The sequence below is a fragment of the Pleuronectes platessa genome, chromosome 5 (genome assembly GCF_947347685.1).
Source record: "Pleuronectes platessa chromosome 5, fPlePla1.1, whole genome shotgun sequence".
In the NCBI taxonomy this organism is placed as follows: domain Eukaryota; kingdom Metazoa; phylum Chordata; class Actinopteri; order Pleuronectiformes; family Pleuronectidae; genus Pleuronectes; species Pleuronectes platessa.
In genome coordinates, this window is record NC_070630.1 from 13,256,155 (window position 1) to 13,279,380 (window position 23,226).

The 23,226-nt window shown below is 41.2% G+C and overlaps 2 protein-coding genes across 2 annotated transcripts; one reads left to right on the top strand and one right to left on the bottom strand.

Annotated features, from left to right (window-relative positions):
* Positions 1-340: 340 nt before the first annotated feature.
* On the bottom strand, positions 341-16,385 carry si:ch211-235m3.5 (BICD family-like cargo adapter 1). The gene is made up of 10 exons (XM_053423409.1): positions 15,966-16,385; positions 13,922-14,137; positions 7,909-8,028; positions 6,714-6,860; positions 5,953-6,135; positions 3,651-3,815; positions 2,965-3,042; positions 2,338-2,450; positions 2,062-2,182; positions 341-1,293 (listed from the first exon to the last, which is right to left on the bottom strand). The coding sequence occupies exons 1-10, from the start codon at positions 16,209-16,211 to the stop codon at positions 1,048-1,050; spliced, it is 1,635 nt and encodes a 544-aa protein (XP_053279384.1). The 5' UTR covers positions 16,212-16,385; the 3' UTR covers positions 341-1,047.
* Positions 16,386-19,667: 3,282 nt separating this feature from the next.
* On the top strand, positions 19,668-22,936 carry im:7138535 (uncharacterized protein LOC797998 homolog). The gene is made up of 8 exons (XM_053422295.1): positions 19,668-19,817; positions 19,931-20,037; positions 20,970-21,095; positions 21,248-21,501; positions 21,582-21,662; positions 21,737-21,853; positions 22,126-22,272; positions 22,373-22,936. Exons 1-8 carry the CDS (start codon positions 19,774-19,776, stop codon positions 22,532-22,534), a joined length of 1,038 nt encoding a protein of 345 aa, XP_053278270.1. The 5' UTR covers positions 19,668-19,773; the 3' UTR covers positions 22,535-22,936.
* The last annotated feature ends 290 nt before the right edge of the window (positions 22,937-23,226 follow it).

A 23,226-nucleotide genomic window follows, 5' to 3' on the forward strand; every position in this document is an offset into this window, starting at 1 on the left:
TAAACATTTAGTGTCATTTTATACTAAGTTACTGGTGCTAGGAAAATTTGCAGTAGGATATGATCTATCATTCAACTTTTTTCCATAATGCAACCAAACTCACTTTCCACATATTATATGCATTCAGATGGAGCCAGAAAGACAAATAGTAAAACACAGAGGAGAATGTTAAATGTATCTTGAAATTCATTGCGCCAAAGGATTTCTTTTTTTCTTCCAAAATAGAGTTTGTGCATTGTCAGCTATAATTTGCTGTAGACACTTCTTGTAACTTGTCTGATTCACCCGTGGTCAGTATATCACATTATTCTGAACACAAAGACTCAGGGACACAAATATCTGACAGGATTATTTGTTCTTTATGAAAGCTTCTGGCAAATCAGTCCAGAAGTTTTCAGTCACACAACTTAGGACACAACACAGTTTGAACTAAGCAGCTAGTGAATAGTGAACACTGAGTCACAGTACATGCACGTACAGTATGTGTGTCTGCTACACACAAACACGCTTCACCATTATTCAGATTGTTCAAAAACATATTTGTTTTATATTGAAAACAAAAAAGGAACAAAATTATAAAAAAACAGCTTTGTCAGTAAACATAGTGTTACTTAAACAAATCAAACTTTTTTTATACAATTTTTTTTAACTCCAACAAATTAAATCTTTATCATTTCTTTCCTGACATTACATTTTAGCTTTGTTCTGTTACATTAAATAATCCAAACAGATACTCTCTAACTGTCTGTATCTACAGTAGTATGCACAGTATATGATATAAAGTCTCAGACAGAATGACATTCACATTAATACAAAATAAGGCACAATATATACAGTCTCAGGCAAACCTTTGAGTGTGATTCTGTGAAAATGACAGTGCTGCAGGTTGTCACATTTTAGGTTTAATGAAGGCTCAGCCTCTCAGTAAAATGTTTTTCAGTCGGATTCTGTTTGAAAAGTCCAGTGTGGCTCTGTTGTTCATCGCTGAATCAAAAGTGTTTTTATGGCTCTTTAGCACCAAAGATATCAGTTCAGTTGTGACGTCCTTTATTTGCCATACTGGGCTCCTTTCCCACGTCTTAACCAGTCCCTCCAGGGGGACTGGGGTTTGTCCGGATTAATGTCTGAAGTCCAGGTTGAGGATGAGGACGTGGTGGGTGGGTGGGTCCAGGTGGAGGCCACCTTGCTGGGCCTGCGGAAGAATGAAATGCTGTTGGAGGCAGGTTTCTTCTGAGGCTGCTCCAACTGCTGCTGGGACCTCAGCTGCTGGTTGATGATGATCTGGATGTCATCCTGAGGAGAGGTGGAGGTGAAGAAGGGATGAGCAGGAGGTCTGAGGGCCAGCAACTAAGGCTGGTTTCTCATGTTCGGCAAGATTAGCATCTCCGAATCGTCATAATATACATTTCTATCTGACTTCAGGAGTTAAGATTCTGTTTCTGAACTATGCATATATTGAGGAATTAGCATAAGGCTGATCCATTTCCTCCCAGAGCCTTGAACCAGAGTCTGTACTGCAGTGATCGGGGATGGAGCCAATCGATCAATCAGGAGTCAGTCTCAGCTGTCAATCATAAAGTTTCACCCCATTTACCTTTAGCTTTATGGAAAAATAAAAGCAAACTGGCCTTAAAAATGAAAATATATATATATATATATATATATATATATATATATATATATATATATATCAAATCATATTAACAACTACCTCAAATGCCATTCATAACCTTCATGACTGGTAAGAGAATGAGAGAAATATGGCTGCGTTCCACTGACGACACTCACAATGCAATCCATCCCTCTCGTGTCTGTTATCTATCACTAGAACTGAACGCAGCATGCCTCACTGATTATTTATGAATATAATCTGTGATGCTTTACAGCTTAACATTGTAAATCACATAAATTGGTCAAAGGTTTCATGAAGTAGGACATGCACAGAAAGATTTGAAGACATCAAGATAGAGTGATAGAGCCACAGCAAATGTAGGAGCTGTAGGATAATGTAGACTGGATGAGAAGGGGTAAAAAGCATTGACAGAGAAACATGTAGCCCACCTGCCAGGCCTCCAGCTCCTGGGACAGCTCCAGTTTACGTTGGATGGCTTCTAATAACTGGTTGTTCAGCGACATCATGTCGTTTTTACTTCGCACCAACTCCACCTCCATCAGGTTTTTCCTATGAAGAAATAATGAAACCTCTTCAGTAATAGATAAACCTAAATATTTACATATATTCGACTGAAAAAAAGGGATTTGATTTATAATGGAATGTGAGATATATTTGATATTGTAAATTACAGTGATGATATTATGAAGTGATGAGTTACTCACTTGGCTATGGCTTCATCTCGGTCTCTGATGGCCTGTTGGACAACTTCCCCTTGTTCCTGGACGTTCAGCAGCTTCTGTCTCAGCTCAGTGTTTTCCTGCTGCAGCTGGACATTCTGCAGGAGGAAGATAACATGAGCGGTGATTAGACGACTGTCCAAAACACTGTTTGCCTATAGCACAACACAGACGACATTGTTGTTGCACTAAAATGGGTTTCAAAGACTCAAAGCAATGTTAAAGGATTGCAGCACTAAAGCAACTCCACTTATGTTGCAATTTACAATTCATAATAGAAATAAAACTAAAGACAGTTTTATGTAATTTGTAAACTTGAATAAGCATCCTTGTGTTAGACTCGGCCACACACCTATGATAAGTAACTTCTAAACTTAACAGACCTCTACAACTGATGCAGTATATTATTTAATTTATTTGAATTAAATCTGGCCCCAGACAATGTAACCTTGTGTCAAATTAAACCTCCTGAATCTGTATCTACACATGACTCTAAAATGGATTACAGTGACAGTAACAAGATCAAGACCTTCAGAGCCAGATCCTAAAATAATGGAGCAGCCACAGGTGCTGCTCCTCCCTGACAGACGTATTTGTTCAACACTGGGTTACCTGATCCCTCAGCTCCTGTGCCTCACTCCTATTCCCACACTGATCACCCGTCCTGTCGACAAAAGCCAGATTCAGCTCCTGAAACGGAGACATTACCAAAAAGATCGGGTGTCAGTCGAGCATTTCACAGACATTTACACCAAAAGCAAGTTTATGGCCTATTTGCATGTCGCTTCAAGGGAAGAAGTGGCTGGGCAGGGATATTTAGTTACAGATGCATGCGAGTTACTGGTCTGACTGGTCTACACATGCTATGAGACACAACTGGACAGCTGTACACACTCGATCACAACAAACAGAGGTTTAGTCAAGCTGACAATGGAAACAATTCAAAGGCATTCTGTGGATAAACAAGGTTGTACTGTTACTCTGCATGGCTCAAAGCAAAGACACTAGGACCATTGACAGCCACTGGCGGGCAGATTGGGTAACTGAATAAATTGATGGCTGTGTGATGAGAGTAGGCTGCTTTATCTGGATCCCATTAATGTAAGACTATGTAAGAATATGAGAGCACTGGACGTTAGGACTTTAGGGGGTTTAACATGAAAACATTTGTATAGTGTAATGACAAATGGTTCAAAAACTCCCATCATCCTCTTGTTTCAAACAACGAGGTCGACCTTTTCTTTTCATTTCCTTTCCTCTCCTGCCCCACTTGGTCTTTAGGTGTGTCTCTCACTCACCTGAGGGCTGGATCCCTGCGCCAGGGTTTGGGCCACTCCCTTCAGCCGGAGCAGCACCGCCTGCAAGTCGTCCCGTTGATCCGGGAAATCTGACCCCGCTTTGCAGTTCGGATCCTGGGTCAGTGGGAGCAGTAACTGAAGGATGGACCCCATTTCTTGTGTTATCTACGTAGAAAAGGGGGGAGGGCATGTTGATTTATATTTATTATGCCAAAAAGACCCATTCTTTACTCAAGCATAAGTACAGATACTCGTGTTAACAGATAATTCTACAAAAATGCATTACAACGAAAATAACTAGCCTTTTCTGAAAAACCAAGTAGTGGAAAGTTCAGATATTTGTGTTAAAATGTAGGTAGATGTGATAGAAATTTTACTCATTAGGGCAATGATTGATATTGATGTTTTCGAAAGATAACAAATGTTGCCTGAGAAGTCAGGGTTGCACTCATGACTGTTATGTGACATCCTCTCTGACGAGGTCACCAAACAAATCACTTAACAGAACAAAGGATTTGTGTTTGTAAACTACTAAAGGGATCTTGAACAGTAGATGCTACATTCCAAAGGTCTGGGAAAGATTAGGTGACAGGATATGGGTCATATTGTTTAACATGAAAGATGTTGATCGATAACATTTATCTCCTCTCTAGGAGGGGCTTGGAGATGTATAAAGTGTTGCTTTTCCTGTATGTCATTGCTCATTGTATGAAATCCATTCCATGGTCTTGTACATTGATGCCCATCTGCAGATGTAGAATAAACTTCCAGAAAGACATTGTAATGACTTGTGCTTGACTATTGAGAAATTCCCATGACAGTAGACAAAGTAAAATATCATCAGAAAAATTGAAGTGAAGTGCAGACACTTAAATAATCTGTACTTATCATAATAGAAGAGAACTAATGTGTCAGATGATCCCTGACAAATAAAACTGGGTCAAAACCAGGCATTTCTTTTCCTCTTTACACTTCAGCATGTGATCAACTTTATTCTCTTCACATGTGACATTATTGGGAGTATGAGCTCATCACTTTATTTCTTACTTACTTCCTTGACTCAAATGTATCATGACGGTACTGATCTAATGATAACTGAACACAGGTTTTTTTCTTTTTTTAGAAGAGATAATCATGTCATATTTTATGATAAGGTCGCAAACACATGTGCCGTTGAAGAAACTCTGCTGAGATGTGGTCACGACAAACAGGAAATGTATCGAATGACTCACAGGTCTAGTTATACATCACATTTTCCTGCTGGAACAAAACAATAATGGCAGAAGGCAAGAGCGTGAGATCTAGAATTTTTATTTCACTGTTTTCAAGTCAGTTTTCCTGTCCCCTGGCAGGCGTAAATCTAACTTGTGTTTTCCACAACGCGCCTCATCGGATGTTCCTTTTGTGGTGTCTTCGCTTTGCACACCAGGACTTTCACACCTTCTTTTTTCCGATTGTGTTATTGCATCAAACACAAGTCCCACTGTCACAGAGAACTTGCACAAGATGTTCTGTCAGACTGTTCCTGTCTGCAGACGCAGCTCTTTTACTTTTGCTTTCATACATTCATACAATTCTAACTATTTTCAGCTTTAATTCAGCTTATAGATGATGCTTCTCTTGTGTCATAAACATGTGACCGCACAGTTTTTTTTCCAGCTGAGACAAATAAATGCAAAGTTTGTGTGTTTCCAGTCATCACAGGAACATTGTTTCCTCTGAGAACATACATGATTCATTGTGGGCAGGAAAAAAATAGAACAAGACCAAAACTATCACTTGCCAACCACAGTGTGGAGACACACGTTGAATTTATGACTTCTGGATAGAGACTTTGTTCCATTTTGCACAATCAATCTACAGCATTGACTGAACCTGTGAGAATAACTTTTGATGGAGATAAAAATCCAAATATTCAATGTATATAATATTCTAATCATAATATTGCCAAATATTGTAGTAGTGTTCAATCAGAAACTGGTTAACAAGACTGAATAAAATTATGTTTTATGGCTAATCCAGCTAAATAGGTAACTGATAAATCAAGGTTATGTTGCGCTTTTCTATTATTCATATCTTCTCACTCTATTTGTTTATATTGTATAATGTAGATTATATGAAAGTTTTTGGTAAATATTTGACCTTTGTGGAAATAGTTTTTACTTCATTGATCCCTTTTTAAATCATCTTTTGTGTTTTTCCTAAATCCCACTGACAAAATCAGATTTACTTCTGCTCTGACACAACGTCTTAAACAAACTGTGTTTAACACTTATCCACTCGAGTGCTTCTGTGACCGTACCTCCTCTTTGCTGACTCCCAGCCCTGCCGTCTCCAGGCTGCTCTCCAGCTCGGACAGCAGGGAGGCGTCTCCTTGGCTCCTGGCTTCCTGGAGGGACACCTCCTCCTGAAGCTCGTCCACCTGGGCCTGCAGCTGCTGGGAGCGACCCCGGGCCACCTCCACCTCCTGCCACGCCTCTGCGAGCTGGACACACACAGCACAGGGAGGAACACACAAATGAACATGTGTAGATACAAAACACACAGGCATAGGTGTGAGTCTGAGGTTGAACAACAGATGACAGATATTAAGATGTCATAATGAATCCTCATAGATTATTAAATGGATAACTGACAGAGGAAGATGGATATGGTAACACAAACTTATTTTACTCCAGGCCAAGTGTGCTTTTTAAAAAGCCTGACGTTGTGAGACACCGTTTAAAAACTCTACAAATGTTCAGTGGGAGAGAAATCCTGACGTGCCAGATTCCAGCCCCGAGCCCGACGTGAAACTCAACGAGCGAACACAAGTGGAATCCAGAGCTGTGAGTGAAAGTTACAATGACGGGGATGAGGTGATTGTTTAGCAATGTTTGCCACAATCCAACCGAAACCCAGGCAGGGAGCAGAAAATCCCCATTGTTATTGAGGCTCTTTCATTCATACACCGACCGCACTGAGCTGCTCTGTGTTGTCTGAAAGAGTGAAGCTCGTGGTGCGTCTGTGTCGTGGTGCTCGTGGGTTTTCAGTCTGTGATGTATGAATGCAGAAGGTGCGCACCTGCTGGCTGTGCTGCTGGTTGAGTTGGTCGTGCAGGGCCAGACGTGTGTGTAAAGAGGCCAAACTCGTCCTCAGCTCAGAGTTTTCTTGACCCACGCTCTTCAAACGCTCCTCCAGCCCCTGCTCCTTCTGGGTGAGACGCAACACCTAAAAAAATACACACAGACATGAAGTTAAAAAACTCCCGACCACCTCCAGCTGATCCCTTCATCACACCACATCAATCCACAAATATTAACATCCGGGAGTATTGAGAAAATATTTAGGAGGTTTTCTTTGACCTGTTTCTGCCTAAAAAAACAAAAATGCAGCTGAGACTTTCTCTTCTGTATCAAAGGAATGTTGTTTGGTTTCGGCTTTTTGGAAAGTCATCAGAAGTACAGAGTGAAAGAGTAATTCTTTATTAGTTAAAATTAATAATAGATCTCTTTTGAATCTGTAATAAAAAATAGACCGATCATTATCAAGATAAGTTTTGTCCAGTTTGTTTTCTTTTTTTAACGTCCGTCTTCGTGTGTATTTTTCTACAGACGTAGAAATTACTCTTCTATTTTGAGAAACTGCTGTTGATGTATTTGTGCTGCATTCACACCATCGCCGAGGAGGTTATGTTTTGACCCCTGTCTCTTTGTTTGTTTGTTTGTTTGTTTGTTGGTCTGTTTATCAGCAGGATTTTGCAGAAACATATTTCCAAGAAATTTGGTGGAAAGTAGGAACATGGGCCAAAAAAGAGCCCATTCACTTTGAGTGCAGTTCCAGACAAGAGGGCACAAACAGGCATTGATTAATCACTTCATTTAACATCGTGAGAGAGTGCACTTTCCCGGGGAACAATTCATGTATCTTGATGCAAAAAAAATTAGGCATATTTAGGGAACCGGTATGAATGTGACTAATTTGATGCAGGATGATTGAAGTTTTATATTCTAGCCTTCGTACAGTTTTGTCTTATTTCATTTCTCTACGCTTGCTTTATGTGCCTGGATTATTTTTTATGCCTGCTCATTTTTGTTTTACAGTGAGATTTAGAAACTCAAATTATGTTCTTTACGTATTGGGAAAGAAAACTTTAAATCTCAAAACCCTCAGTCAAGGATTTTCTTCTGTATAGGACACTAAACAGATTTTTTTCATGTATTTTGATGTTTATGCCTATGGTTTCATTGGTGCATGTATACTCGTGTGCAGTAGTTACCTGCTCCCTCATGGCACTGATCAGCTCCTCATCCTGTGGCCTGTTGTGGCTTCCCTTCTGATGGAGCTCGTGTTTGAGAGCATGCAGCTCGCTGGACACGGCCCGCTCCACCTCCATTGCCTAAACACACAGAAAAATGCACATCAGACACAGAGAATGTACAAATAGGGTAAAAGAAAACAGAAATGTAGCTGTTGAATGTGCAGGTCAAAGCTCAACCCTTCTGACATGAGGAACAGATTACAAAAAGATATAGGCCAGAAGTCAAAGAGCAAGAAAAGTGGGATCGAACATGTGCATGGCTCAACTTTAAACTTAAAAACAAAGCTGACCCGAGGCAGGGGCTTTAAGAGAATTTAGAACACAATCTTGCAGTCAAAAATACCCATATATGTGTAGGAGGAGGTCTCTGAGATACAGACCTGGGATAGAGACCCTGGTGGGAAGAAATATAACATGCTATCTGCCCTAAAGGTTGGGATTAGTATTGTTTTTTCTGTTGGCCCTGAAACAGAAGGAAAATGAAACATGACTTTGCCACTACAGTATGTTTCTTTGGTTCCCAAGCTACATCCCAAATCCAAAAATCTGTTTTGCCCTCACTGAACCTACAGAACTCATAACCACACATTAAGGTCATGTTGGCTGTTTTTGACCAGTAATCGTGAGAGGGATTATTGTCTTTATACGTGGGTCCATGTTTTAAGAGTTACATGTTTTTTGTTTCTCATCATATCTATTCCAAAACTTTAACCCTTTAAAAGACACAAATACATTTTGTGTCTTTTAAAGGGTTAAAGTTGTGTCCTTAACCCTGTTTTCTTAAACATACCCATTTCCCAGAGTTCATATAGACACAATCTGAAAACAAATGTGGAAGGAACATGATGTGACTTTGTACACTTGGGCAGATTTAAACTCAACTAAATCATAATATGTTAGAGTGAGTGAAAAACACTGAATGTCCAAAAAACAACACAGGGTTAAAAAAAGGAAAACCACCGAAAACCATGTTTTCACTGATCCCTCAAAAGGAAAGCGAAACATTCATCAGTCACTGACAACAAACATCTCATATTACATTGCATAATATGAGATGTGGGGGGGGGGGGGGGGGGGGGGGGGGGGGCTTCTTGTCTTAAAATTGTCCAGTTTCACATAACTCCTCTCTCAAGCACAACATGTTTCATATCATAAAAACTCAGGGATCACTGGCACACCGCTGTTCTACTTCTGACGCCCCCGGGTGAAGAACCCGTCGCCCTCACACCAACCCCCACCGTACCCCCCGTCCCGGGTCTCGGACCCTCAGTTCCCCTTACTCAGCAGTCCGGTGGGCCCCTGTCAGGTCCCATCAACGCCACATAATGCAAGATGAAAGAGCGTCCTCTGAGGCAGATGGAGCAAGGGGGCATCTTGGACTTGCCAGTGACATCATCATGCCACATTAGACAACAATGTGGTGGAGGGTAAACTTGGACATCAGGGAGGTGAAGTGGAGGGGACAGCTTGTGTGTACGTGTTTGCAAGAGTGTGCAGAGGAAGTGAGGCCGGCGTGAGGGCTAAAATTAGTGGGAAGTGTGTGTGTGTGTGTGTGTGTGTGTCTGAGAGTAAAGCATGCACTAATGGACAATGACAAAACATAGCATGCAGACACACTATTAGGAGGAGAAAGGGGGGGGGGGGGCCTTGAAGATGAGCGTTTGTGTCTGTGAGTCGTCATTACTGCTGCCTCGTCCCGCCAACATGGGTCCCCTCCACAATAGAGGCAGCGACCCACTGAGAATCGACATAAACACAAGTGGAAGGAGGACGCTCCATTTGGTAGACACACAAAGATGGCATCCCCTCGCATGGCCCCCGAGCCTCAGGCCCTCACCCGGCCAAACACAGAGGTATCCAACAACAGCTGACCACCCCAGCCACAGCCGAGCCCCTCGGGGAGGACACAGAAAAGACGGTTTTCCCCTGGGACGATGGGGCACCGGCGGCAGCATCAAAAGAGCAAATGAAAGATTTATATCTCTCTGCGATGTAAACTGTCTTTTCCTTTTTGTTTATGAGCTGGGTGATGCTGCCAGAGGGCGCAAAGGTCACGGGTCTCGCCTCAATTTGGGCGTCTTCTTTTACAATAACGGAAACCCGCAGTGAGGGATTTGTCAAGTTGTCAAATAACAAACTGTGATCAGTGAAGGTAATCATGTAACGCTGGGCAGAAAACAAGAGAGGAAGAGTGGGGGGATCACTAAATATTTAGGTAATGACCAGTGAAATGTTATTGATAAAAACAGGGTGGAGAATTTACTTTAATAAAATGACTCTTCCGAATAAACAAGCCAAGTTTCCTCCGAATGTGCAGTTTCTTATCTCACCACTGACCCTCAGCTCCAGACTGGTATTCCTTCTTGTCTTCAGTAGATGTTTACAGACAGATTTCTAAAACACCGATAATGTTGAGCTGTGAAAGATGTTCTTGCACAAGAGTGAAACTTGAAATCAGCAAAACATCTCAATCCAATTTTTCTTCGCTTCAGTGTGAATAATTTCCTAACCGTCTGGCTCGGGAGAATCAGACTTCATGTTTATTTATTTTTTTAGATAAGCTTGAAATCCACTTCTCAAAACTGAGTCAACAAACTGATGCATCAGGAACATGAGAAACTCCTTATTGCTTCATTAAAGTGTTCTCAGGTGTTTTTCCAGTGGCAGAAATTAAAACATTTGTAAAGGGATCAGGAGGAAAACATCCTGACGTCATTCAACACTCTCTGATATATTAACAACGTAACCCCCCTGCACCTGAGCTGCTCTTAATAGAGGCAGTTTGTGCAGCCGCTGCATCAGATGCACCATTAAATCTAAACCCCCTCACATCAGAGCTTTACTTGGCTGCTGCTGGTCAACACAATGAATTCATTCTCTCTCAGGTTTCTGCAGAGCGATACTGTCGTCGACCTCCTCCTCCAGATTCCCGTCAGGCTCCTGTTACACTCCCACCATTACTATATTGAGTTTCAAGCTCTTTGAAAACAAGCTTGTGCTTCATTAAATGTAGACTTACAATCTACAAAAAGACTACAGACTCAGAGAACAGCTTGAATAGTCCACTTGTCCACAAATGAAAGGACATTTAAATAAAAACACAAACTATTTACAGCTTCTTTTCCACAACTGTCGACGTGTGTCAGCACCGAAGGTTGCTTGGGCCTTGGAATTTCTTATTTCCTTTTAAAAAATATTAGCTTTATATCCATAAAAAAAACAATAACCCTGGAATTACACAGAGTAGATCTGCTAAGATCCTAGAGTGTCCCTATGAAACCACATTTAAATTCACTGCACCAAGTTTTGGATCTGCACCAGGTCTCATAAATATCAGTCTCCTGATTTTTGTCCAACAACATCCATGAATCATGCCCTGATAGATCAATGAAAATGTTGAAAAACGCCCCATCAGACGATGTTCAAGCCAGTGATCTGCATCAGAACTTTAATGGATCTTTCCCTGAGTGAGGCCCCATCCCTCCACAAAATGTCATGGATATTGGTTCAGTTGTTTTTGTGTCCTCCTGCAAACAAACAAATCAACAAACCAACAAACAAACAGACAGGGATGAAAACATGACCTCATTTTTCGAGGTAGTTCATTGTTTGAGTAAAGTTATAAGTGCCCTCTGATCCCAAACATGGGTATTCTGATGATAGTAAACTAAACAGCTCAGGAAACAAATCAAGACATGTGAAGACTCAGGGAACTTGTGCCTGATATTTTTCACTATTTATTCACCATTTTAAGCGTTAATAATCTGCAGGTTCGAGTGAAAATAATAATCAGGACCAAATCTCCTGCTCCAGGCATAACAGTGGAAGCGTCTCTACAAACACACACCCATATAATCATTGACACACAAACACAACTCACCACAGCCGGCAGCGCAGCAACAGAGGCAGCAGTAACATTTACCACCACGTCTGGTAAAGACAGTTCAGACATGGACCCTCCTCTCGCTCTGTCTTTTCTTTTCCCTCGTGACTCCCCGAGTTACACACGTCTGATGCCCGACAGCCAAGTAAAACAAAATGTTTCCTTCCCATTTCCTTCTTCTTGAACTTCCCAACCACAGATAGCCCCTTTTATCTAAATGGACCTTTTCCTGGACATCTGGGGAGTCGCTTTTCCTCAGTGCAAGTTCTTGAGGAGGAAGGACTCTCACAGTTCCTCATTCTGCGGACCTTGACTCATGGGAGGGTGTCTCTCTGTTGTTTGGGTTCATTTTTAACTTTACCAGCTCTGGTTTGATAATCATCCTTAAAACAACACAAGGAACCGCTCCACTGAGCGCCTGGTCAGGTGTGAGGCAACACGTCACATCGCTAATGTTTAGCAAAACCATCCCACCTTTCTCAGGCTGGAAAAGTACTCACGGTCCTCCAGCTTCACTGATAAGAGGCTGTAAAACATGTCACCGGTTTGATTCTCCTGCCAGGGTACGTCGTCTTCTCATGGAGATTTAACCACAGCACATATTGCTGCTTATCATGATTCATTCAGCTGTTTTTATCCATTACGTCACATAGTTAAACACTAACCTTTATTATGTTACTAAAAAAAGCGCAGCTGGTTTTATAGAATATGATGTTCTCAAACAGGACAGAAGTTAATGATTATTCTTATAACCAATCAATCCTCACATGTTATTCAATTGATTCATTTTGATTCGTTGTCAGTTAAAAAATGCTTTCTATACTTTTTATTTACTAAAGCTTAAGGTGAAATCTTCCCTTATCATGTCTTGTTGGAGCAACTGTTCAAAACTTAAACGATTTTCACTTAACTATGAGATAAAAACAGAGACAGACAGAAAACAGAGAATCTGGGATCTGAATGTTCTGCATTTGTCCTCGAGAAGTGACTTTGAAAGATAGAAATGAATGTTTTAGTTTCTTCCTGGTAAGCTCAGCATGATTACACAAAAACTAGTGAATGAATTAGCTGATCCTGGAGTTTCCTTCCACTTTCCTTAAAGTAGAAAGAGAAGGCATTTTCCCAGAAGATATTCATGGTTCTTAATGGAAATAATCAGGCATGTTTAGGGAACTGATATCTACGAGTGTGTGAAATTTGGTGGTGTTGGGTCTTGGCAGAGGTGCGTGTCATCCTAATTTTGATTGTTAGTTTGGTCTGTAAAACGTCAAAGATAAATTGAGAAAGTTTGCAGAGCCAAATATGAAAATCTGGATTTGTCTGACCAACATTACAAAACCCAAAGATAAACTTGTCCAAATATTCCTATTTGGACAAGTACATGATGTTGCAATCAGTATATTTTGGCTTTTTAAGTTTAATCTAGGTCATTAATTATTGAGAACGTTATCAATTAACTACTTTTGGCCCCATAATCACGTGTTGGATTCTTTTTTTTTTAAAACTGACGAACATGCATGAGTGGAATTCAAGTGGAAGCAGCATCTTCCTCTCCTCTGTCCTGGATCTTAAATCAGACTGTGGCACTAACATATTGTCTCCATCCTGCTGCACACTGGCACAGATCATTTGTCTCCGGCCGACAACAGAACAGATACAGCTCACTCAACAGGCAACCGACTTTCACTTCCCCCTCAGTCTCTCCTGCTCAGATGAAAACATTCTCTTCTATTTGTGCAGTAAGCATTTTTTGGGCTCTGCCTCTTCCTAAGTGTATAAACAACCTGAGCGCCTGGCCTTGCTCGAGGACAGATTAGACTGAGTCAGACTGATACCAGAGCGGTTTGTAAAGAACACAGAGTTTCAGCGTGTGGATTGTGTGACAGCTCGCCTTATCGAGTTTGTCACAGAGGACCAACTGCTTGTTTCACCGAGGCTCAGTTACCTGCTGCAGCCTGGAGGTTTCTTTACAACCAGATATGTGCTTCATGTTCACTTCTTTATGAATGTAGTGCAGATAGAATCACGCTATCATTTAATAGACTCAAACATTCTGCTCAACAGTACCATCCATGTGTGGGGACTCACTGTGTTGAGCTCCTCCCTGAGCCGCTGGGCGTGCTCGCTGTGCTCCAGCTGGGCCCGACCCTTGTCCCTCTCGGCCTCGCTGAGCGCCAGGGTGAGCCGCTCCACCTGGGCGCCCAGCTCCCTCACGTCCCTCTCCAGGTCCGCCACCTGGCTCTCCCACTGGGACTGGCAGCCCTCCAGCTTCAACCGCAGCTCATGCCGACCCTGCTCCAGCCCCTAAACACAGGCGGGAAAAAAAAAAGAACGTCTTAATAGGTGACGGTGGGAACATCACAGAGGGACAAACATAATGACAACAAATACAGCTCACTCAACGTGTTTGTACTGTGTTGGATTGAAATTACACTGCTGGTGAATTAACCTTGATGGCGATCGGATGTGACAAACAACAACACATTGTTTTGTGGGGAATCTGAGGACAAACTGTAACAATGAGCCTCAATTAGTCCTGGAAAGGATCATGGGAAACCTGTGACATCTGTAATCTGAATCAACTTGCAAAGAGAAATAACAACAAAAATGTAATTCTACAACAAACATCTGCATCACAGTTCCTTCTTTAATATCGTGGTAAAAAAAAACACATCTTTGAGTTTGGGGATTGTTAAATAAGACAAAAAGAGCAACGTCGTATGCAATAAACAGCATAATCGGCTGAAGAATCGACAATGAAAAAAATGATTACTTGAACTTAAAATCAATGAACACTTAATATTTCCACCTCTATCAGATAAGTCCTTGGACTTTGACACTTTCCCACCTCAGTCGTTTGTCATAAATCTGTAATGTAACTCTTAATCGCACCTGATAAGACTCAGGACAGAAGATCTGAGGCAGACAACAGCCTTCACCTAGAGACAACCAGGATTTAGTCTGTACCCACCACCCAGGTGTGTGGTGCTGGGCAGCAGGGGACAGGCCACATGCTCTCATCTGCTGCCCCTGTTGTTGTGTCGACATGTATTTAATACGAAGAATGGTCATTTCAAGTTTGGTTAAGAGTGAGGTCATCCCTCTAAATCTGTGGATCTCTCCATCGCTGCTGACATTGTTCCATCTTTGTATTTTTTATTACCCCTTTAGGAGCTGGTGTCTTACATAAGTGTGTGTGTGTGTGGGGGGGGGGGGGGGGGTTCAGCAGAGGCAGAGGCAGCAGCAGGAGGAGGAGGTTGCCAGTTGCTTACATAACCAGTGCAGATAACTTTTCCATCAGAGTAGATGAAATACTTCTATACTGGGCCAGATGGACATTTTAGTAGCACAACAAATTGACATGGACCCATGTGCCTGGCATCTGTTAAATCCCTTAATACAATCACTGTAGAGTCCCTATGGATATATGATATATTGATTTAAATAACTGACTTTTCATTGCATTGCTGAATGATGTCTGAATGATGTTTAATTAGGACACACACAACAAATGTTGTTAGTATCCACATTACTATGAATGTCATGTGTTTTCAAACTGTAAGTCACAGTCAAGTCTTTATTGTCAAAGCTGACTGTTGAAATACAAAAATAGCTTATTATATTTAATATAGTCTATAAGAAATAACCAGAAGTCTACGGCATCAGTTGATCAACGTCACATTAGTATTTCTTTGAAGTGTAAAAACAGATTGTTGTGGTAACACTCTTGACGAACATCGAAACATTTGGCAAATCTGAGGTAGATCAGTTATGTGGGTTAGGGTTGACCTCATCACTGTGCTGCACTACACCGATGAGCAATGTATCGATGGACTTTTGTTTTATTGCTATTAATATCAATATTTTCTATACTTGATAATAGTTTTCTTTTCAATCCATGTCAATTGAGTGGTCAAGTCTAACCTTCAATCTGACTCCACAATATATTTCTGAGTTTACGCACACGAACATTCTTCAAAGGGATTCAGGAGACCTCATGTCTTCCACTTCAAACATCAGCATTAGGCCTCGTCGAGAGTTTTAAACTACACAACCACCCGCGAGGCTTCTATTAAACACACAATAACTAAGTTTGATATGAAAACCACTTGTGCGTAAAGTCCGCTCTTACCTCCAGCTTGTCTGCGTACTGCTCGTGAAGTTTCTCGCTCTGCTCTTTCAGCTCTCGGTTTTCCAGGAGCAGAGCGTTTCCCAGCTGAGCTGCCAAAATAACCTCTTCCTCCTTTTGTTTCAGAGCCACCACAAGTTCACTGGGGTCCTGATAATCTGTTATTTCCTCCGCTCCGTAGTCGAAGTAGAAATCCTCCTCCAGCGTCATGCTCCTGGACTTGAAGCCCCATTCATCGAGTCGGTCCATAACACAGGAGATGCGCTCACGTCTTCTTTTTTTAAATAAAGTGTTTTTGTTTAGTAAACGCAGGTGTGGATGAGATGCGCATCCATAGCACCTGACACGAGCTGCTGTTTCTGTGAGTGTGAGTGTGTGAATGAAGCAGAGAGAGGAGGCTGCTCCCTGTGTCACCAGCAGATGACTGCTTACTGGTTTGTCTCCAGGGGGAGTAACCAGCTGCAGTCACCTGAGCAACTGTTCCCACCCCCACTGTCAACACACACACACACACACACACACACACACACACACACACCGCGATACCTGTCTTGTGCTCCTGACTCACACTGACTCTGTCATCAGAGGAAATTACGCAGAAAGACGTTTGTGATGAGATCAGATACAATAAATACTTTATTTCCTATGATCAGTTGTTTGTTTGTGTCTAATATCTACAGGCAATCTACAGGATTCATTATGTGCTGCAGAGTTTGTAGTAATGTCATGAAAAGGCTTTCAGAAAGGTTGTCAGATTGCATTGGGGTTTCTATATGATATCACAAAAAAAAAAAACGATCACATTCGAAACTAATTTCAATAAATCTTGACGGTAGATTTGAATAATTCATGAATACCGAACAGGTCTTTCTCTGTCTTCTTCCAAACTGACAATGAAAATATATTATCGTACAGATTCCTCCTGTTATTCTTCATGTTATTATAAGTGGTACGTTTTTTTCACCACTTCCCCTTCCACACTTGTACAAAAGTGCATTGTGATGAGTTGCTTGAGGGTGGGGGCATTTTGTCTTGTTATAATAAACTAAAGACTTTCTGTTTGTGTTCTTGTGTTTAACAATATTTATCTATTCTAAAGACATATAATCTTATTTACTTATTTTCTCTTATTACTTTTCACGTCTCCTTAATACTATTTATATTTTTGCATACGAAAATGTATCCTGATTACCATCTTTAATATGTATTTAAGATTTAATATTTTATCAAAGAAAAGGTTCAGCCATTTTAGACTATAAAACGGAAATATGTTTTATACTATGGCCTATGATAAACCTTTAGTAGTCCCACTATAGGGGAAATTAGATTTATGCAGCAGCTAAGGGAATATAAAAAAAGACAATTAGTTAAGGTAATATATTTGTCACAGGACTACAACAAAATACAACTAGCTGAAGAAAAATCTATAAAAAGTACAGGTCTATTCAAAATGTCATGTTTATTGCCCCACAGCATTAAATCAAAGTAGCTTTAGATGGAAATAACCCTTTAATATCAAAATCACAACAAATCTCTATAATCTTAATACAATTTAAAATCAGATTATCTTGATTGTTCTCTCCCTGCACGCCTGTCTTTAGTGGACGCACTTTTGGCTCCAGTTAGGACATCAAGACGTCATTGTGTTACTCTTTCTCCTTCATCCAGCAAGTGTCAAAGAGGGGGACCCTCTGCTTGCTTTGTCTGGCTGCTTGCCAGAGGCCAAAGGTCAGCTCCCACAAGGTTTGATGCAGCGGGGGCTAGTGTCAGGGGAATAAAAGACGAGGCATCCTGACGCACGCCAAGGCTTTTGTTGTCAGGAAAGCCAAAGCTCCTGTACATATGGCGGCAGGGACCAAGCAAACTTAGAAGCACTGTACGTCCGGGCTGAGCACGCCTCGCTGCCATTGTCTCCATTGTCCCTGTCCGGTTTACGGGCCACTGATGGAGGGGCTTGTGCCGTAAGCGTGACGAGGTGTCTCACATACCGCCCGCTGTGCAGTCCGCATGTGGTCAAACAGTGCACACAGAGGAGGGGAGGCCTCAACCACACAATCAGACGCAGTTAATGAAGCAGACATCAGAGGATGAGTCCTGTTACACATTAGGCGGCTGCACAAGACACAAAAGATCAAATTCAACTGGTTTCTCCACTTATTAAAACTTAAATTATAAACACATCTTCATCTTCTGAGCCGGATCACGGAGAACAAGTTCGCTTAGCTTTCCCAGTGTGATGGTGGACGCTTACATTCAAGGTTTTTCATTGTGAGAGCTGCAACAGGAGGTGTGCTATAGCCAAGCAGAACCAGCAGCCATAAAAGCCGGATCGATGCTTTAAATCAAGAGCTGCCAGTGCTCCCTTACAACCGCAATACTCCACATAACACCATCTGTGTGTGTGTGTGCGTGTGTGTGTGTGTGTGTGTGTGTGTGTGTGTGTGTGTGTGTGTGAGAGAGAGCTGCAGTGCCTGCATCAGCAAGACCTGTGAGAGTGCTGAGTGGGACAAACCAGGCTCAGGCGTATAAATGTTGTGAGAAGTGATTACAATAAAGATGAGGAGAAGACGAAGGCAGAGCCATGGTCCTCTGCGACTACACAATTAGTATTTTTTGTTGTTATATTTGGACAGAAAAAGGAAAGAAATGTGTTCTTTGGTCCCAGGTTGATACATTTTCATTTCAAAAGCAAACAAACTTCTTGCTGTAAAGGAGGAAGTAAAAAGTCTTTATTAGAGTAGCTAATGTTTGTCCACTGGCTTTAATCAGGCTGACTAACCTGAGGTGAAGAAAGAATAAAAAATACTGTACATAGGCCTGGGAGATATCAGGAAGTTACATTGTAGCTTATTATCCTAATAGACAGTAGTGCAGGCATCCTTAACATTACACTTAAGAGATGCACTTAAGTAAGTGAAGATTCTGCTTCCACATTTGATTTGTCTGTTATTTGAGTTTTTCTTATTAAAACACCACAGTCCATCTTCTCATCACAGAGCTCTAGCGGCTTCTAGTGGATAAAAACCTGTGATACATCGCAACTGCACTGACTGTTTCCTCTCAAGTACAGTTTCATTTGTAGAATTTGTCAAAAAGAATGATCAGTTTGCCTCTTAAGGTTGAGTGGTTATTGTAAAATAGGTGGATAAGAGTTATGGGGAAGGGGGTCAGCCATGTTCGTCCAGGTGTTTAGGGAGGGACGGGGGGTACGGAGGGGGGGAAGTAGAATGACAGATTATATCACGAACGTAAATTTATAGCTTCTGAAAATAAAGTGAATCTCAAAAACATTATTCAAAATCTTGCAGTTTCAGTTGTTTATTTTAAAAATGTTATTGATTTATTTCAAAATTGAATGTTAAGATTAAGTAAACGGTTGGTAATCTATTTTGTATATAATATAATGTTTCCTTTCCAATTGTAGTTACAATAAGTGCACTCAACCATGAGGGTACTAACCCAGAATAATAAAAAATTAGCAAACATTTTTGCTAAAAGTCTTGCATCAAACCCACTTTAATTTTCAGTTGTTAATATTTCTTTCAGAGTAATTATATTTCCAAAAAATTTAACTGTGTTTTACGTTTGATTTCAAGTTGTTTCACATTTTTTATGTATATATATTTTACCAAACGTGCAGTGCACACTCCGGCCTTCAGGAGGCGATGTGCGTCCCGCCACCAGACCCTGTAAAAAGCAGCATAGAGGAAGTGCAGTGGTAAATACGTTGAACCATAAACTGTGTTGAACTGTGGTTGATGTGTGGAACTGATTTACAGCTACAGGTGTTAACGTGTCTTTCAAAGACACAATGGAGAGAAGCGGGGGGACAGTTTCCGCCATTAAAGCTTCAGGGTAAGTTACGTCAAGGAAAGCTCTGATTATTCAGACCCCAGCAGCGTCAGCACCTTAGATCATCTACCTGACTCCCACATGTCTCTCACCTGGCGGCTCTACTTCCTGCTCAGGTACCCGGGCAGCTGCTGCCGGACCCGGTGTGAGTGTGACGAGCTCCCGTGCCCGCTGCTCAGCTGGTTGTCTGCGGAGCTGAGGAGGGTCTGTCCGGAGCTGAGGGGTGAGCAGGGCTGATTCTAGAGTCAGAAAGTCCCAGGGGGGGGGGGGGCCCTCAAACTTTATGGTATAAATAGTCTTACACCAACGAAGGGTAGGAAGTGTACACATGGTTTTTAATTTAAATTAAAGTTACCTAAGTACATAATAAAAACCATTAAAACCTTCTGTGGAGTGAAGTCAGTCAGCCTGGGCCCCGAACAGTTGCCTGCCTCTGTGGTGAGACCCAGACTTCATTATAGAGCCGTGTCTGTGGGGGGGGGGGGGGGGGGGGGGGGGGGAGTGAGGGACTGCACACTGATCAGCAGGTGGTCGCTTGACTGACAGTAGATTAAAATCATCATCTAGTGAAGGTGTTTAATATTTAGTATATCTAAGAGGATGAAACAAAAAAACACTCGGAGCCCTTAAAGAGAATAGAATAATGCATCTTTTTTTAAATTTAATTTATTAAAATGATCAATTATTTTATATTCTCCTTTTCCTTGACTCAAACTGGCAGATAAGCTGAGATCTGTTACAACCGGTCGACAAGTCCGGGTGGTTTTGAAGGTTTTAATATCATATACCCTTTTTACTTATGTTGCGTTTTTTTCGTATATTTTCTTTCTTATGTTTTTTTTCAACATACTTTTGTTGCTTTATATTTTTAATTAAAATTGCAAATAAATCGATCTGTAATTTGGTCCATTGAATTAAGCCTAAGAGAACATATTCAGATAGCTTTTTCCTACCAACTGCCCAATGTCAAAGTAATTTAAAATGTCTTCAAATTAGTAAATAAAATTGACCAAAAGTGCCACACAAAACATTTATTCAAAAGTCACAGAATTCATGTTCCATCAATTTAGTAATAGATTATTTGACTGATCATTTCAACTCTAAAAAGCTAGAACTATATATAAATATAATGTGCTATTCTTTCTTTTTTTTAAGACTCAGTTGGAACGGGCAATGTGTTGCTGGTGGGCGAGCTGAGAACTTTATTATCAGACATGTTCTCTCCTCTCACCGTGCTGATGTCAGAGGTGCTGGATCCAAGTGTCCTCAACAAAGTCACTGGTGAGAAGTGATAAATATAAGACGTGTCCATTTGCTTTTGCTGCAAAGTTCTTTGTTTATAATAATTAAGGATGATTTCAGTGCCTATGGATCTATACATTAACTGCACAGCCCTTTTTAAATGAAGGGTGTATTATTGCTTCATCCTTCAGAATTCCTTGTATCAGAACTGCAAGCAGCTCACATGATCAAGCGTCAGGAATCACATCCTGAGGAGAAGACAACAGGAGACGAGTCTGAAAAAGAGCAGCGAGTTGTAGATCACAGCCATGAAGACGAAGATGAAGAAGAAGAAGATTATTCTGACAAAGAGAGGAGGCAGGCTGAGATGCAGGCTGAGTGGATATTAGTGTTGCATGCACTTAACATGGACTCCTCTTCCCGATTTGAGGATGTGTTGAGTGAAGTAAGGCTGATAACAGAAAAAAGAGTTTTGTGTAAGTTGTGATCATTGTAAAAGCTTAATTTGATGGCGTGTTAATGCAGGTGGAGTCCAGGCTCGCTCGTCTTCCATGTGGAGCCATGATGGATCCTCTGCTTAACGCCAACCTCCGCTCAGAGCAGTGGGTACGTCTTCAGAGCTGTTCTCATATTCAATCGTCACAGCCGCATCTAAACCTTATTATCTTTTCTGTTTTAAGGTTCGAGTTAAAAAGATCGGTCAAGTCCTGTCAAAGGATTATCAGAGTCGCTGGCAGATGATGACCAAACGCTTTCAGGTCACACTTGAGTCCTTTGGATGGGGAGACAACCAAAAGGTAGGAATGTTACGTCCCTTCACCTGTTACACTTGCCTCTTGTCACTTTTAGCCACAATGTCCATCCAAACTGAAATAATGATAAAATTATAACAACTTAATACATTTTTTTTTTTTTATAGAACCTTATGGTCCTAGAGAATAAAGTGTTGCCACAGTAATTCGACTCCTCAGATTCTTGTTTCAGCTCTGGTCAAATCTGACGACACGATGCATCACTGTTTGTCATGATAAAATCACACAGCCCAGTTCAATCAGTTCTTTATTTACAGGAGCGCAGAGACGCGCTTGCCTCGGTGCCTCCTCTTGAGTCCCTCGCCCACTCCTCCCGAGTGTCTCTGTCTCGTCTGCTTGCTGCCAGAGAGGATCAGTCCTTCATTGAGCCCATCAAGGCTGGAAAAAGCACTGCCGTGTACAAGGTACAACTGTGAACACCTGACCACCAAGTCCGAGAGTATGATTGAAGGTGTGTTCAGCTCTGATTGCAGATGGTTTCTAATATTTCTTTGGTCTCACTAGATACGGATGGGCAGTGTACCCGACAGAGGAGGACGACCGGGGGAAATTGAGCCGCCTATGCCAGTGTGGGGAGAGCGAAGCGCGAAAGGGAACCGAGGGGGTCGAGGAGGTGGACACCATCATCGGCGTAAATTTCCAGATAAGAAAGGGAAAAACCTGTAACATGTCTTTCTCTTTAGTTCAAATTAAGGAATAAGTGATAATTTTTCTTTATTTAAATACTTCAAACAAAATGCGCCACATGGCATTTCATTTTGTGGTTATAAATGTGTGTACACTTTTTTGTTATAACACATAAAAATACCTGACATGTACATTTCTAAAAGAGCTTGTCCTTGCTACTCTTCTGGCGTTTGTAAGGATGGCTTCTGTGAGATTGAGCCTTTTTGGCCACTTTCTTTAAGATCAGGTTGAGACCGTGTTTGTTCTTCTCGCTCTCTGGTGCTGGGCTGCACACCCACTCCATCTCAGTCTCTTCCAGCTGCTCCTCCTGTATGCTGGTCACCTGAGCCGTTTCCTGTTTTGAAGAAAAAACAAGCAAATAAAGCTCAATGTTATATTATACTTTGAAATGATTTGTAAATCTATCTGACCCAAGTATTTATTTTTTCAGACTATATAGGTAAAATGTGTTATAAATACTAGTCCACAACACAGTATATAGATTCAAGTATATGATCAGTAGAACTTGTTATGCTTTCATTAGCCACTTGGTGGAAGTACTCTGACTTATACCTGCTCTCTTTAATCAAACGTAGATGCTTTCAGTGATATTAAGCATCTATTTTTGTATGTGACGATAGCTCCTACAGTGATTATACTGATTTATTTCCTATGTAAACAAAAAAAAAACA